This window comes from Aricia agestis, chromosome 20 (assembly GCF_905147365.1).
Source record: "Aricia agestis chromosome 20, ilAriAges1.1, whole genome shotgun sequence".
NCBI classification, from domain to species: domain Eukaryota; kingdom Metazoa; phylum Arthropoda; class Insecta; order Lepidoptera; family Lycaenidae; genus Aricia; species Aricia agestis.
Genome location: NC_056425.1, coordinates 7,679,335 through 7,697,467, shown reverse-complemented (window position 1 = coordinate 7,697,467; position 18,133 = coordinate 7,679,335). Strand labels below are relative to the sequence as shown.

Here is an 18,133-nt window from a genome sequence, read left to right as displayed (position 1 = left end):
TATGTTGCATCGCATCTGTTGCATCTGTGCCTTTTTCTGTTCGTCAAGGGCATGCGTTATAGCGCAGTCAACAGCGAACGTGAGGCATGCCCGCGACGCATGCCCTCTGACAGTATCCAAAACTTCGAAAATGACAACATTGGCGTTGATAAATTATTGAATGCGCCAATATGAAAATTGATGATGAAAATTGAAGATGAAAGTGCACAGTGTGGACATAGCTATATCTAAACTTCGTTGTGCCAAAACTCGTGAACCTTACATTTTTCCGGGATAAAAAAGTATCTCAATAACCAATTTTTTTTTATTATTTTCGGGTCAACGTTTTGGGTGTGTAGAGGTAACACACAAACAGATTTATATTATTTATTAATATGGATGAATCCATTAAAAATTAAACTTTATTTACTACACAAGAAGATAAATATTGTATTGACAGACTTGCCGCGGTGTCCAGGTTCAAAATTTGATACAGTTTCTTTTGGGTCTGTACCCAAAAGGTAAAAAAAAACATCTGTCTGTTTGTGTGTCTTCAAGCTGTATCTTAAGAACCGCGCTAGCTATTAGCCTATTTTTGATCTTGAATTGCTATTGAACCTTTCATGCGCATGTGCAACTCGCACTTGGCCGATTATTATAGTCATTAACACAACAATATCGCATCGCCTTGCGACGTCGTAATGTGAAGACTCCTTAAGTAAATACTTCGATAGAATATCTCGAAGATAAAATATTATTAGTGCCTAATAGAAACCTAAGCATTCGTCTATGACATAGTGATACTACGCGATGGTTCCTAATATGTTTTATCTAAATTTCTAGCATTTATCATACTTATGAGTATTGCTATCTGAAAACGTATGAAATTCATCGATATATCACAGAATACCAACCCTATAATTTATTTCATTGGAGGTGACAATATTACCGGTAATAAATACTAACAAATACCAGTTCTGGTAGGGCTGTCACAAAAGAAGTCTTGAAAAGCTTAGGGACTATATAAAAAGCTTTATTTTGAACTTTTATTGTATCTTCTTATAAATTACTAAAATATTAAGAAGTATAGTCTGAAAACTTTGCCAAAAGTCCGAAGAAAATCTTACAAAAATTTTATTTTATTTTGTGTATTTATATTGTGTTCGTTTTTATTATACTACTAGGAAAATGCAAATATTCAGAGACTTTATTTTGTAAATAAACTTGTTTACTTAAATGCAAGCTTGGAGCCATTGCGGGAGCTTGTTTAAAAAAAACAATGAACTTTTAATATACATTATAATAATATTATATTATTATTATTAATTATTATTAAGACACTTTTAGGTCGTATTATTTCTTTAGCATTCTTTTTCTAACTTCTAAGCTTTTATCCTTCACGAACACCCAAGTAAAACAGTTTGAGTTCCGCCGTAACTTTACAAGTGGCAACCCTAGTCTTCGTAGGATATTTTAAACCCCGATGCATAGCTAGTCGTGTTGAGCCCTGGGCGTAAGTGGCTCCCACTTTACGAGGTGTCATGTCACGCTGGTCGTTCGGATTTGAAGGCAATTCCCAGCAATTCACTACAATTACTGTCAAACAATAGCCTATCTCCAGTCCCGTTAAGACCTTAGGCCTTCGCGATTTATTATGGAAAAATCTAGGAAAAGGTTTTATTTGAGCAAGATTCTATTGGCTTTTTATTGGTTGCCTCTAATGGTAGGTATCTGCACAAAAAAATGCTGGGTATAAAATAATTATCATTCTATTATAGAACTACATAAAGAAAAACCTTTTTTATTAAATAAAATAGTTGACAAATATTATAAAATAATAAAATGAGCTCGGGAGCGCAAAATATTGTTCTCAGAAAAAATAAACACAATATTATCAAAAGTAACGTCTTTTGCACTATTATATACGTCTTATAGAGACAAAAAAGCATAGTATTAATATTATGATTTATGTATTACATTATACAATATACAATCGAATGAGGGTGTTTGATATTCTATTTGCCACCAGGTGCCACTATGAAGCCGTCGGGTCTATCGTGTCAAATAGGCATATTATCGTGACACATGACGGCTATATTGTGACATACTAATATGACAGCAGTAGTGTCCGACCGAAGGTCTATTTTTGGCCGAAGCCGAAGCCGATTAATCGGCAATCGCCACAACCTTCGGCCGAAGCCGAAGGTTTATAATCTTAATCTCGACTCTCAGTAATTAACTTTGTTTAAAATTGTCTATAAGCTACAATGAATATTAAAATTATTTCAAAACTTCAATATTGAAGGTTTACCTCTATATTGACTGTTTCATACAGAAGTTGATTTAGAGATTGTAATAAAAGCTTATGATTTTGTGATTTATTTATTAATTATTTGTAGTCTGGTTAAGGAATTACTCAAGGTATTGAGTGCGTGAGCGGGAACCTAAGCGATTTCTACTGGAACTTATTCAGGGTGCTTAGGGACAAAACATACTAAAAGTCCTGAAGTCTAGGAGGTGAGCCGGAGGGAAGGGAGGGTGACAAAAGTCTTTCAAATTTTTAGTTTTTGGCTAATACCTTAAAAACGATGCGTTGTGGCAATAAAGTTCTATAACGAAATAAAAGCTTATTCAATTCTCTATACTATGATTATTTTAACTACACGCTCTGGAACTTTCAGAATTGCTCTCAGGCATCTACATTAGCCGCTGCTACAATCCCTGGTGCAGTGACAAAATATATTATTGTTTTAGTGAAGCCTCAAGTCGCCTATTGTCCTTGGCATCAAGAAATTACCTACATTTTTCCACCCCCACTCTTGAGGGGTTAGCTCATTCTCGAATGTTTTTTATACATTTAACTAAGCAGGCTAACAATTAGTGTATGTTCCAACTGATGGAAGCTGGTTACCGTAATGCCTTGCGTCGTCTGCAACACCAGGGGTGCTACTGGTGCGTTGCCGCGTCAAGGGGTGTAATGAGGGGATGGGGGATGTGCTTACAGCCCTCTCACTTACTGAACGCTGCATAGAAGCGGTAATGCTACTATTCAATCAGAATTAGAAAGGAATATTAAAAAAAAAAAACACTTTTTATTTTCACTTTTCCTAAGCGTGTAGTATATGTAGTTTTCCTGAGTGTGTGTACAAAATGGATGAGAATTCGGAAAAAGTGTGTAGAATCAAAATTATAGAGAATTTATTATTTATTTTTTTTCATTGTAAAATATTTTTGCTACAACGCATCGTATTTTAGTTATTAGCCAAAAACCAAAAATTTAGACTTTTGTCACCCTCCCCTCACTCCTGCTCACCTCCTAGACTTAAGGACTTTTAGTATGTTTTATTCCTAAGCACCCTGAATAATTTCCAGCAGAAATCTCTTAGGTTCCCGCTCAGGCGCTCACGCATTCTACAACTACTTTATTGACTCTACTATTGTAAAAAATAACAGTTTCTTTATTATTTCACAAATAACAATAATTAGACCAATCAATCAGTCTTTGTTTAACTCGACTAGACCGAAACTAGACTAAAAAATAAAATAAACAAACATTAACTTCCTACTAAAAAGTTAAATGATTTATTAAGAAGTTAGTGTTTGTTTATTGTATTTGACAGTGACTCCCAGTGGCCTCCGCATACACGTCCGTCGCTCTCTCACCACTCACTCAGTCTTTCGTTCAATTTCGACGGTTGCTCGGACCTTCGGCAAAGCTTCGGTTTCGGCCGGGTTTTAGGCCGAAGCCGAAGGATTCGCCGAAGGTGTTTTTTTTGGCCGAAGGCTTCGGCCGCCGAAGCCGAAGCCGAAGCTTCGGTCGGACACTAGACAGCAGTTTGACACGATAGACCCTAAGGCTACATAGCGGCACCTGGTGGCAAATAGAATATAAAAAACCCTCATTGAGAATCCTCCTCCCTTTTTAGAATCGCTAAAAATACTACTGTAACCACAGCGTTTAAGTTTGTGGTTTAGCAACTCACCGCTAGATGGCGCTGAACCGTGGCCAAGAATAAAAATAAAACAGCAAAGCTTTATAATAGAGCTTTGTTACGCCAAGAGTTACTTTTATATATTATGAAAGAAATCCTTAAATATTTCATAGTTGTCAGTAATAAGCAAGCTGCAAGAATATCTAGCAAAAACTCCTTTTAATTTTTACCTTAGGCTAAATAATTATCGTAGGTACAGGTTGAGGTTTATTTCGCGGGGTATAAAAATAATAATAAATTAAGATGAAATTAATTTCATTTAATTTTATAACAGAAACGATTAAGGGCATACCTAACTGCGAATTCGTGCGAATCACATCGTAATTTTATTATGAGTTATGTCGCAGATATTTGCGATGCGATGCGAATTCGCCGTTTTGTGTGGGAGCCCTGATCTAAAATTTAATATTAATACCTATATTATGGCCGTAGTATGTTAGTGCACTATTCTTTTTATTTTCAACTTAGCTACTACCTACCTCTAGGGTAGACTGGGTACGGTTGTGCCAGGGAACGGCTGTGACAGTCGTCATAACAGCGAAACTATACGGAATATGGGGACGGGTGCTAAGAGAGAAAGACGCGTCTTGCAAGTCTGAATGCTTCTCCTAACAATGCTTCCGCCAGCACTTGACGATAATGTTATCAGAGGCCTTCATTGCTTTTAAGAGTCAAAAGTAGGTTTTCTTTCTTGATTTATTTCAATGTTTACTATTTTTTGTATGCAAATAGCCTATGTCGTTTATTTTCTTGTTATAAGTTGATCATTAGTAGTTAACTACAAGTGATTATTATTTACGTAAATCGTTTAGCCGATTCGTGGCGCTTGTTTGATAATTAAAATTCTGTGTTGGGTACGGTTGTGACAAATCTTATGGGTACGGTTGTGACATACATTTATCCTATAATTTTTCTTACATGTCTAAAAACGCTTGCAGGAGACCAAACGAGTGCAGGATATTATCAGTCAATACGACAATACTTACGAAGAAGTCAAACGTAGGACTTATTTACAGAGAACGGAGAAATTCATCAATGAATCGGATGTCGTTGTTTTGGTCGATAAATATGTTTAGAAATAGACTATGTTTTGATACGCTAGATGAATTCTACCGACCCCAACCACCGTCACAACCGTCCTTGGGTTGTGGTCGGTTTTTTTCTCTTTTTTTCTTTCATTTTTCGTTAATTTCTCTCAAGTAAACTGGACCCAATGGCTCCCTGTCATAGAACTTACCTTGCAGGATCCCTGGACGCAGATCGCCCTATACCCTGGCCTGGTGCACGGAGTCCCGTCAGCCACCAGCGCCAGCGACGCGTAGAACTGCTGCCCGCGGGGACGGCAGTTGAGGATGCAGGGAGCGTTGCCTGGAAAATAAAAAAAATAGTATATAGAGTACAGTAGACTACAGTAGGCAACAAGCCCTGACACCGTTAGGGGGGATGAGTAAAAAAAAAAGACCTCAATCAAATGCTCTCATTGAAAAGAGCTTTTATGCTTCGAACTTCGTTTTAGGAACTTATAATATCGTACTAGACGCTGCACGCTGTGAGCAAATTTTCAGCTGGAGACACATTAGCTGGGCTAAAATGGTCGCATTTAGCAATTCCTCTCAATCAATCCAGCAAATGAATTGTCAAAATTATCAAACTGACGAATTAAAATTAGTACGAATACTAGACATGAATTGCAAGCAAAGTGAACAATGAACATATTTTGGAGATAAAAAAATAATAATCTGAATATATTATTATGATTCATAATTTGATTCTCCAAAGCGACCGTTTTAGCCCCGCAGGGCTCTCTCATCATAATATCTAATGTGATTTAAGTGTACCTAAACAGGTGACAGGTATAAATGCGTCTGACTATAATTTTAGGTAAGGAAAAGTCCCAGACGCGGCTCACACCAACAACCACACGAATCACAAGTTCGCGAATGTAAGTCTCAAGAGGAATGACCTCGAAGTATATAGAATAAGCTAGCATTTATAATATTAGTGTGGATGTGTTACTTAACACATAATATTATAAATGTGAAAGTGTGTTTGTCTGTAACCTCTTCACGCCCAAACCACTGATCCGATTTTGTTGCAATTTAATATAGAGATACTTTGAGTCTTGCGAAAGGACATAGGATACTAGAGGTATTTATTCTGTACTGTTCCCGCGTGTTTTCTTTATGAAATAAGGGGGCAAACTAGCAAACGGGTCACCTGATGGAAAGCAACTTCCGTCGCCCATGGACACTCGCAGCATCAGAAGAGCTGCAGGTGCGTTGCCGGCTTTTTTAGAGGGAATAGGGGAGGATAAGCAAGGGAATAGGGAAGGGTAGGGAAGGGAATAGTGTAGGAGATTGGGCCTCCGGTAAACTAACTCACTCGGCAAAACACAGCGCGAGCGCTGTTTCACGCCGGTTTTCTGTGAGCCCGTGGTAGCCCATTCGTGCCGAAGCATGGCTCTACCACGTAAAAAATGATAAAAGAATTTTAGCGAAACGAAGTTGCGGGGGTCAGCTAGTATATGTAGTAACATGTCTTTGGATCTTACCATCAACATAGGGGGCCCAGGTGTAGAAGCGCCCTCGGAACGGTCGCCGGTCGTACGCCGAGCACTGCTCCGCCCGGGGATCACGCACCGGACCCGGGCACGGCTGTAACATGACATTTCAAGATCAGAAATCAGAATGGACATTTTCAAATTCAAATTCTTTATTCAGACATTTTAAAACAAATATATAGCTATAACTAACATGTAATTATATACACTTTATACAGTATCAGGTGCCTTACTCCCGAAACTGATATCGATTTCGATTTTCGATTTCAACGGTTTTTTGACATTTTTTAGAAATATTTTAGATGTCTAAAGTGTCAAAAAACCGTTGAATTCGAAAATCGAAATCGATATCAGTTTCGGGAGTAAGGCACCAGATTAAAGAAAATACGCGATTGCATCTAGAGCCGGCTTTACCTAAATTGCTCTACAAAGTCGTCACCACTCAAATAATTGCTTTTTTTCATCATTAGACAGTACATTACACATTACATGAGACATTTTACTATTATTGACTTTATAATGTTATTTTTTGTTTATCGTTTTTGGCCTGGTACTGCGGTATCTCATACACACCTCAGTGTTACACTCGTGGTATCGTCGCGAGAGCCCGGGACACTCCGGGTTGGTCACATCCCGGGGTTTCCGCGCGTTCGCCCGCCGCACAAGTTTCCTTCTCTTCCTACTTCCCCGCCATCTGGAATGAAAATATAATGTCAAATAAACAAACTGATATTTAAAGATACATTACTGCTATGTTTTCTCGCTAGAGGCAGCACCAGCCCGCGAAAGCCCGCGAACTGCGAAGGCCGCGAACCGCGAGTGTTTTGGGCTCTACACTCGCGGCCGCAATTCGCGCCGCGAGTGTAGAGCCCGCATCAGACAGTACACAAAAAGTTTCGTTCGACGTTTGACAACGTTTCTCTCAATGATTTGATATGACGTGTGCAACATGTCGGATTTTGGTCGGATTATTTACTGTATGTGCCAGTGACGCCCTCTGCTCCGACCTTAGTGTAATATTCCTAATACGTAGACTTAAAATAAGGCAGACAACATAAAATCAATCATAATAATTATTAAGACAGCCTTATTAATATTATGTTTCTAAATTATTAGGTATCATTAGGTACAGCTTGTGAATTACCGTGTGGTTGTTGATTGTTCCAGCTTCTTGGTTATCGAATATTAAGTACATAATATTTTGGAACTAAGAATATTTTAAAATTAATATTTGTATAATTATGTCGTAGGATGATTTGATAAATCGAACTATCGCTAAAATTCTAGGGATTTCGCGAAAATACGGATAATTAGATAATGCTGTTTATATTTTTCTATTTTTCTAAAAATAAGTTCATTTTTTTGTCAAAATGCGAGTTGCCTTAGTAACATTGCGTATTCTTAACGCCGATTGGCTTGATTTTTACTTACTGGTCAACTCTTATTCTGATTGGTTACTATATTTTTCTATATGTATCTTTGAGGTAAATATTACACCATAGAATTATAAAGGGTAAGAAATGACAATGCTTCTTCATAGGAACTTTACTTTTTATTTAACCTTTTTCTTATCTCAACCTTTTTCTTATTTCAACCTTATTGATTGGTTGAGATAAGAAAAAGAGGTTATACCTCAGAATTAGTTTCTGGATCTGTTGAACTTTCAGCACTAATTTCACGTCTTGTATCAGTCATTTTGTATTTACAGACACACTTTTAGATCACTTTTCGCACTATTTTTTAAGTCCAACTGCAATTTTAAACACATTAAAAATATTAAAAACTGCTAGCTCGCTTACAAATATGACCACAAAAAACGGTGACAATGAATTGACATTTAAAACGTCAAATCTTCAACTAATCAGAGAAGATGTTGTTGTGGGGCGCTTAAACCGACCAATCAGTATTTTTTTCGATAATAACTAACGAATCGTTTCGCAATCTTACTACGGCGACTCGCGTTTTCGCGAAAACACGACCTTTTTTTAGTAAGGTTGAAAAATGTAAGCACCATTGTCTAATTATCCGTGTTTTCGTGAAGTCCCTAGAATTTTCGCGATAATCCAATTTATCAAATCATCCTACGACATATACATCATAGCGTAACGAACGTAGATTGCTTCTAGCCGACTGAAGGTAGGCAGGAGAATGTCACGAGCGGTGTAAGACAATGAAAGCTCATCACGAATGCTTCAATACGTATCCCATATATCGGTACCAGCGGGACGCCGCACTTGTCTTGTAATTAATATTGTGATAGCGTGACGTAACAGGATCCATTACGTAACAATCATGATACTGATTGATTCCTTTGCGTCGCGGGTAATGAGTTCGAATTCCATTTGTTTGAGCTATGCATATTAATGTATCCTTTACTAGATGACGTCTGCAACTCCGTTGCACTCAAACGATGATGGGCAAAAATGTATGGGCTCTGGTATAGGGCTCAACAGGAATGGATTGTATATTTTTAGGAAGGTATACCCATGTACATTAACGACCAATAGGGCGCTTTTCAAGATTCGTTGTACTTTTTGAGTAAAGCCATGTTAAAAGTGACATCAGCGCTCATACACTAATTCATGCTGATACCATCACGTTATATTGTAGCATGATTATTTTTAGGGTTCCGTAGTCAACAAGGAACCCTTATATTATAGTTTCAGTCTGTCCGTCCGTCCATTCGTCTGTCCGTCTGTCCATCTATCCGTCCGTTCGTCTGTCCATCCATCCGTCCGTCTGTCTGTCTGCGGTTTTTCTCAGAGACTATGGGACCTACAAAGCTGTAATTCGGCACGAATGCACATATAAGTGATACCGACAAAATGGTGTATTATAAGATGTTTAAAAAATATATTTTTTAAGGTACCTCCCCTGCACATCAAACGGATATGTTTTTTTATATTTTATTATAATATAATGCTCTTGTCCCTGATTTTAAGTTGAGGGATTTACGTTCTTAACACAATTTATACACCTATACAGTCTTATGTTTACAACCTTATCTTCTATTTATATTTTCTGTTCTGTCATCGTTACCTGCTCCGCCGTCCAAGGGTGAGCAGTATGAGGGAGGGGTTAAACTACTACAGCTGTGAGCATAATCTAAGGTGTACTGTCTAAGAAAAGACATTCGTAACATTTCTAAGCGCAAATAAATCTTACCACATAGACGACAAAAACTACGTCGGTAACGCCGGCCTTGTACGTTGACTGTACATTATTTAAAAAAAAGTACAGTTGCTAGGGGCTGGGCGCTATATAACTTTTTTACCTGCTCACTAAGAGCTATCTAATGGTATATATTATTTTACCTCTGTTGAGATATATACCAAAATGCCCATGCTCCTTTGTTTAACGCCCTGGAACCGTACATTTTTCCGGGATATAAAGTATCCTATTTTTGTTTATTATTTACTAGATCTCACAAAATAATCTAACTTCCGAGAAGGACATACTCCTTGTTGAGGCAAAATGCACAGTTGCGCAGTTCACGCGGTCGGAGCTTCGGTCAATATCACTTTTTTACTCAGTACATTTTTGTCTACTTACATAAAGTTGAACTTAAGTAGGTTTTTTTTTTATGAAATAAGGGGGCAAACGAGTAAACGGGTCACGTGATGGAAAGCAACTTCCGTCGCCCGTGGACACTCGCAGCTTCAGAAGTCACGAAGCTGCAGGTGCGTTGCCGGCCTTTTAAGAGGGAATAGGGTAATAGGGGAGGGTAGGGATGGAAAGGGAAGGGAATAGGGGAGGGTAGGGATGGGAAGGGAAGGGAATAGGGGAGGGTAGGGATGGGAAGGGAAGGGAATAGGGGAGGGTAGGGAAGGAAATAGGGTAGGGGATTGGGCCTCCGGTAAACTCACTCACTCGGCGAAACACAGCGCAAGCGCTGTTTCACGCCGGTTTTCTGTGAGAGCGTGGTATTTCTCCGGTCGAGCCGGCCCATTCGTACCGAAGCATGGCTCTCCCACGTTACACGTATAAGGTTAAAAATATGTGTGCTACTCGGGGACTGCTGCGGTAAAGCATAGCACTTTTATCAACTTATGCAATTATAATTCGCATACGTCTAATCGCACGCACACAAACACCGTGCCAAAGTCTGCCAAACTGAAATGACGTTAGACGGTACACGGCATCGCCTCCGCATGGAATGGCGGTGTTAGGTTTATTTTCGTTACGGAATTTCTTGATTCGGTCGCCGTGCTCAAAGGCCACGATAAAAGCGATGCAATAGCTTTAAAAAGTTTCAACCCTGGCAAAGTTTTGAGAATCGAATAGTTATGTCCATACTTTGCACTTACATCTTTCATATTACGTCATCAACTTTCATAATGAATGCGTCAAGGAACGCAACGCCAATATTGTCATTTTTGAAGTTTTGGATACGGTCAGGGGGCATGCGTCGCGGGCATGCCTCACGTTCGCTGCGCTATAACGTATGCCCTTGACGAACAGAAAAAGGCACAGTGTGGACAAAGCTTATATTTGACAATCGACAACTATTTAAATTCACATCATCAAATTGTCTATTAAGTCTTTGCTGGAATTAAACGTAATTTCGGTCGGTTGCGGCCTGCGGTCGGTTCATTGGAAAGCTATATTGGTTTTGCGGTCTCTGAAACGGTTCGGTAGTTGGTAATGAATTTGAAGTTATTTTATCATCATCAATTGCCAAGAATAGTCTTTTCTAGGGTTCCGTACCCAAAGGGTAAAAACGGGACCCTATTACTAAGACTTCGTTGTCTGTCCGTCTGTCTATCTGTCAGTCTGTCTGTCTGTCTGTCTCCAGGCTGTATCTTAAGAACCGCTATAGCTAGATTTCTGAAATTTTCACAGATTGTGTATTTCTGTTGCCGCTATAACAACAAATACTAAAAAGAAAATAAAAATTATATATAAGGGGGGCTCCCATACAAAAAACGCCTGGCGTATGTTTGCTCTATAACGGTACGGAACCCTTCGTGAGCGAGTCCGACTCGCACTTGGCCGATTATTTTATTCTCATATTATAGTTGGGGATGGTTGGTTTTAAGATGAGCTTCAGTATAAAATATGTTAAACCTGTTTTTGAACTGATCTAAGGGTTCTTACAGACGAACGGCACTTGTTGACGGCAGACCACGGCAGCCGTAGACAGTTGACGGCTGCCGTTCGTCTGTAAGCGCTCTAAGCTGAATTTTGATCGTTAATTTTTCTGTAGCTTTAAAGTTGACTTTAAAAATGACACATCTACAATGTAAGGTTCAATCGGCGTAACTTGGCGGTAGCGGTCTGACACCTTATTTTCAATCGCGGTTTATATAGAAAATGACAAGTTTTTGACAGGGAGTTTGGCAGTTACACCGAGTGAACCTTAAATGATTTAATTTAAGGCTTTCAATCATCTACGCAGCACTCACAAAGTAGCGGCTAACGTCAAAATAAACTATACACAAAATGATAAAAACATAATATTTTGTTGCGAGCAAGCCTCATTGTTGGGCAATTGCTAACACGGCGTCACTTTAAACGATACACGCTGACTCAGCAAGTACAGTAATGAGCGGGCCATGTGAAGCCTGAGCAAACAATGATAACCATCCAACTTTTGATTTGCCCGTCATTTCTTGCAACTTCTCCGGTTTGTTAACGCGGGATATACCAGTTACCTTTTGTTTGTATATTTGCACACTATTTTATAAATAAAACCCAGAAAAGTCGAAAATTAAATAATTCCTATTTAAGATTAAATACACAATGCATAATATTATTTAGTGTCACTTTTTCACAAACCTAAAAAACTATGATAATATGCAACGTATGCAACTTAGAAATTAGCAAGCTTTGACCCTACCATGTTTTCTCGAATCTAGTATATCTACCTTGAACTACCTCAGTTCTTAATTCTGATTAAGCATTTTATATACACAATAGGTATACAAAAATTGAAATAAAACGATCATTACTTTTTTAATTACCTCATCAATGTCATTTTCACAGGCTACTCATTACAATTCATTATAATCAATTTTATGTCATATTATTATGTTAAAATAATGTGACCATATTAGGTTTAATGGTACATTCAATGTCCACATACGCCCACTATTTCCATAATAAATAATGTCATTAATAAAATCATTTTTCACTTAGTGTGCGCGCGGCCTTACATGTCAATCAAACGTTCGAAATCAGCTGTTCAATATTACCATAATTTGGACCTACAGGTTGGATAGAAAGGGCGGGAGGGGTCAACATTTTTATGTTGGATGGCGAAATACTTTCAATGATTACAGGTTTATTGAAATAGTATAGTACTCTGATCCTACTATTCGATATTAATACAGCATCGATCCAGTTCAGTTTATAATAATTATTTATTATTATATAAACTGAACCGAATCGATATTACCTTAATTTGGACCTACAGGTTGGATAGAAAGGGCGGGAAGGGTCAAATTTTTTATGTTGGATGGCGAAATACTTTCAATGATTACAATTTACAGGTTTATTGAAATAGTATAAGTAGTACTCTGATTCTACTATTCGATATTAATACAGCATCGATCCAGTTTCTGTCCAGCCCTATTTCAATTTTCAAAATGCTAGAGTGTTTTTTGTAAACTTTGCTCTACTTTACAACTTACATTCCAACAAAAAGTGTAAATGTGAAAAAAAAGTTTAAATTTTGCTTATTAAGAGACGAATAAAATTATTGTCCAATCGTCAACCATACATTAATATGTATGACAAAGTTTATACAGTTTTGACTTTTGTGTAAACAGAATGCATATTTTCATGTAGGTTTGACATAATATTTTAATGAGAATTAAATTTTGCTGTTTGACGGAAAATTAACAGGACCGAACAAGAAATGAAGCTGCATAATATAATGTTACATTGAGATGGTAGAATAAGATAACTCTTATTGACTTTGTTTATTGAAATAGTAAGTAAAGGTACGTCTATAATCGATAACCAATTACATTTCCATTGCATTTTCATGTAGGTTTGACATAATATTTTAATGAGAATTCAATTTTGCTGTTTGATGGAAAATTAACTGGACCGAACTAGAATGAATGAAGCTGCATAATATAATGTTGTATTGAGATGGTAGAATAAGTTAACTTTGTTCATTGAAATAATATGTAAAGGTATATACGTCTATAATCGATAAGTTACAAATTACATTTCCATAATTGCATAGCTCTTTGTATCATGTAGCATAGGAGTTAGGACATACACGTAGTTTTTTATCCATTGGATCTACACCAATACAGAATAATATGGTGTCAAAATAAAATGCAGCGTAAGTATCTATTTTTATAAGGCTTTAGATAAATTATGATATCACTATTGTAAGCCATACCGCCTTTCAACATTTCCTGCGCGACCCCTACTATTGGTGCGGAAAACTATTAACTCGACTCGATTCTAATTTATGTAAAATCTTAAATACATCGACAAGAATAAATTACTCTTTTAATTGATTGCAGAAATTCAAGTTTCAAAAATATAAACCACAGAAGTGGTGCATTTACAGTTTTTTTTACATTATTGTGCCAACATTTATTCTAAAGAATGTTTTAGAGAGTGATTCTAAAGAAATATACCTACGTTTTAGTATTTAGAACAAGAAATAAAATTAAAAAAAAATACAAATTAGCGTACATTTCAATACGTGGCCTATCAAATACTGTGTTGTATTTTTATTGTTTAAAAAATAATCATATAGAAAAAATGGTGCTGTTTAATTTTGACAAAATACAGCAAATTCAACGAGATATCATTATTTTCACATTGGGTCGGACTTACAGCGTTTCAAATAAAATGTCGCAAATGGAGTATCACGAGTTTTTTTTCATTTGTTACATTTTTTTATAATATCTATGGACGCTTCACACCACGTCAATCTGGCCCCGTGCTAAGTACTTGAAGGACTTGTGTTACGGGTACCAGACAACGGAAATATATTTAATACTTTTATATTATACATATATTTAATACACATCCAAGACCCAGGAACATTAAAAACTTTTTTTGTTCCGTCGGCGGGATTCGAACCCGCTACCTCTGGCTTGCGCTACCAACGCGCCACCAACTGAGCCACAGAGGTCATCAAAGTGCGATGCGAGTTAAGTACCCAAATAAAACAAAGCGAAATATTCATTCGAGAACTCGTAGTAGCACGTGGGATCGTCGGTCCATCCACAGACCACAGAGGTCCCCCGCGGTGGGATCCTTTATCGTGATCATTACATCTGTGATCAGCCCGCCCGGCTAACGGTATTACACCGTAATGATTCTATTTGTCAATTATTTTTAAGCTATTGCATTTTATCGCGGGCTTTGAGCCCAGCGACTGAATCAAGAAATTCGAAAAACGCCTTTTTTATTAATTTTTTTTTTTCATTATAAACACAGTTTTTTTTTACAACATAAAACAAGTGCGCCATAAACCGGATCGGTTTATCTGGGCACTGGTATCGCACAAAACATACGATTTACTTTTATGGATACCAAATTATACTAAACGAAAAAAATATTAAGGTTGGGTTGCACCAGAGGCGTGGCGTAAAGTTAAAGTTATGGATATAGTTAAAAAGGGCGTCCTTTAGCTTTAGCTTTAACCTTAACTTTAACCGGAGAAATTCACAGATGTCTGTTGCGTTTATTTTTTTTATTGAAGCTACAGGTAACGGGATTGAGGGTATAAAAAATTGAATTATCCGTAAAAATCGACAGGAAAAATATAAAACACTGTAAAACATAGTAAATTTTCAGCTATACGTATGAGCGGAGGTTAATATATATACGCCATATTTAACTTTAACGAAAGATTTGACATTTTGCACTGTAGTTAAAGTTAAAGTTAGTTGGTGCAACCCAACCTAAGTATGTTTTTCATGTGGTCCTTGGACGCCATATTTAACTTTAACGAAAGATTTGAAATTTTGCACTGTAGTTAAAGTTAATGTTAGTTGGTGCAACCCAACCTAAGTATGTTTTTCATGTGGTCTATTTTATCTGCGCTCGTCAAAATCGGTCCAACATTTCAATCTTGCCAAGTTAAATAGGAATTTTATCAAAGAAACCGAACCCTGAGCTCGAAATAAAGGTAATGAAGGCTGATTAAAAAAGCTGATATTCCTAGTAAGTGTTCTCATATTGTTTTCTTGTATATAAAACAAAGATAAAATTCTCCATAAGATAAAGTTCAATTCATTAACAAGCATAACAATTAGTTTTATCACTATCCAATAATGACGCAATTACAAAAACAGGTGACATTAATCTCACTTTCATTTGTTTTCTCACGTCAAACATGAATTCACTTTTAATGCGAGTTAAGTACCCCGATTCTTGTATTATAATACAACATCAGTGCAGCTTCGGTCGTAATTAGATCCTATCCGTTTCCAATCAAATTAAAGTTCTATTTTCATAAAAATGTTACAGTCACAGCATTGAGATGAATTGATAGAATCGAGTACAATTTTGTACTTCGATATGAATCGGACCAAGTCGAACAAAGATCGAAGACGAAGAATATTGGTATAAAATAATATAATTGGGATATTTTATTCGTTTTTAAATTCGTGCTCGACGCGAAAAAATGAGTTTTTTTTTACTTAATTAGTATCATTACTAGGTATCCATAAAACGTTTAACATTTAATCGTTTCTGGTGTTTCATTTGTTTCCTTTTTGGCAATTTTTTTTGGTCTTGTAAATTGACTGCACTTATACGTTTTTGTTCCTGTAAAGGCCGCTCTACACGTTGGCCGTGTTTGCCGAACAGAAGGGGACGGCGCTATACCAGAAAGAAAGACGCAAATAATTCAATCTCTTTTTTTAGTATAGCGCCGTCCTCTTCTGTTCGGCAAACACGGCCAACGTGTAGAGGCTGCTTTACGCCCAATAGTTGGCTGGTAGATAATGCCATAAGGTATATAAGTATCTTTGCACCTTTGTTTGTGTATAATGCTTTAAGTTTTCAATAAATTAATTAATTAATGTTGCATTAAAATAGTAGAATAGATCGTAGTAGATAGAATCAGGGTATTGTAACATAGACTTTTATTATCTGTCCTAACATCCGTTCAATTGTTGTCGGGTTTAATAGCTTGTATCTTCCGCGTGAATTTATTATGGAGGTAAGGTATGTATGTATGTGTTTGGGATGTAACGAAGTGGCCAGCTGCAGGTGAGAAATGGTAACTCGTCCTTTTAGCTGATAAGTAACTTGGTGATAAGTTGTATATTGATCTGATTTATTAAAATCATAATAATTAAATACGGACGCACTATAATCTAAGCTAACAGTGATACCAATTATATTATTAGCATTAGAACATTTGTTTTCGAGAAGTAGTACTTCGGAAATCGGAAAAACTCTAACCTGCCTAAGTTTTCACCTTAGAATAATTATTATTAGACCTCACTAAAGTATATTTTTATGGGGCACAAGTCTACCGAACATTGCGTCCACTTGATAAGGTGGCAATTTCTGTAAGTCTTTTAAATGTAATGAGGAAGAGAGGGAGGGAATGAGGAAGCTGGTCTGTTTTTGGAACATCTGCAACCAATACTTAGGACTGGCAGGCGGCAGAAACTGCTCCAAGTTCCTAGCTGCAGCCTCCATGTGTTAGTACCTGATGGGATCCCTCGGGATGCACTATCGCTCCTGCACGGAGACGCCGCCGCCGCAGCTCTGGGAAATGCTGATCCAGGCGCCCCAGCTGCTCCAGGTGCCCCAGCTGCTCCATGTGTTAGTACCTGGTGGGATCCCTCGGGAGGCACTGTCGCTCCTGCACGGAGACGCCGCCGCAACCGCAGCTCCTGGAACAGCAGCTCCAGACGCCCTAGCTGCTCCATGTGTTAGTACCTGGTGGGATCCCTCGGGAGGCACTGTCGCTCCTGCACGGAGACGCCGCCGCCGCAGCTCCTGGAACAGCTGCTCCAAGCGCCCCAGCTGCTCCAGGCGTACGCGGTGCTGTTGGTCGGCGCTGGAGTCGTGGTGCGCTGGAATTTTGTGGAGTTTCATTTGAGTTAGAGTCTTAAGAGTCCAGGACTAAGGCGACGTCACTCGTTCATGCAGTTTCAGCGTGCTGCAGTTATTATTATAGAGACTTATGGTCTACATTGGACTACATTGCGTCGTCGGACTATATACGTGGGAGAGCCATGCTTCGGCACGAATGGGCCGGCTCGACCGAAGAAATACCACGTTCTCACAGAAAACCGGCATGAAACAGCGCGTGCGCTGTGTTTCGCCTAGTGAGTTTACCGGAGGCCCAATCCCCTACCCTATTCCCTTCCCTCCCCTCCCCTACTCCCTACCCTCCCCTACTCCCTACCCTTCCCATCGCTACCCTCCCATATTACCCTATTCCCTCTTAAAAGGCCAGCAACGCACCTGCAGCTCTTCTGATGCTGCGAGTGTCCATGGGCGACGGAAATTGCTTTCCATCAAGTGACCCGTTTGCTTCCTTATTTCATAAAAAAAAAAAAAAACATTGGACGCCAGAGCGACGCGACGTTGCCATGGTGTAATGGAACTAAGGGCCGCACCAGAGTAAACAGAACAAGTTCCTTAGTTCTGTTTACTGACG

At 38.1% G+C, this 18,133-nt stretch overlaps 1 protein-coding gene across 2 annotated transcripts in view; it reads right to left on the bottom strand.

The window, feature by feature from the left end:
- The window catches only part of LOC121737131 (thrombospondin type-1 domain-containing protein 4-like), a 152,392-nt gene that overhangs the window by 57,960 nt on the left and 76,299 nt on the right, over positions 1 to 18,133 (bottom strand). For both annotated transcript variants that reach the window (XM_042128694.1, XM_042128693.1), the window contains exons 4-7: positions 17,407 to 17,543; positions 7,105 to 7,225; positions 6,523 to 6,625; positions 5,209 to 5,339 (exon numbers count right to left, since the gene is read on the bottom strand). In XM_042128694.1, the coding sequence (XP_041984628.1) occupies positions 5,209 to 5,339; positions 6,523 to 6,625; positions 7,105 to 7,225; positions 17,407 to 17,543 (492 nt within the window). The remainder of the gene's footprint in view (positions 1 to 5,208; positions 5,340 to 6,522; positions 6,626 to 7,104; positions 7,226 to 17,406; positions 17,544 to 18,133) is intronic.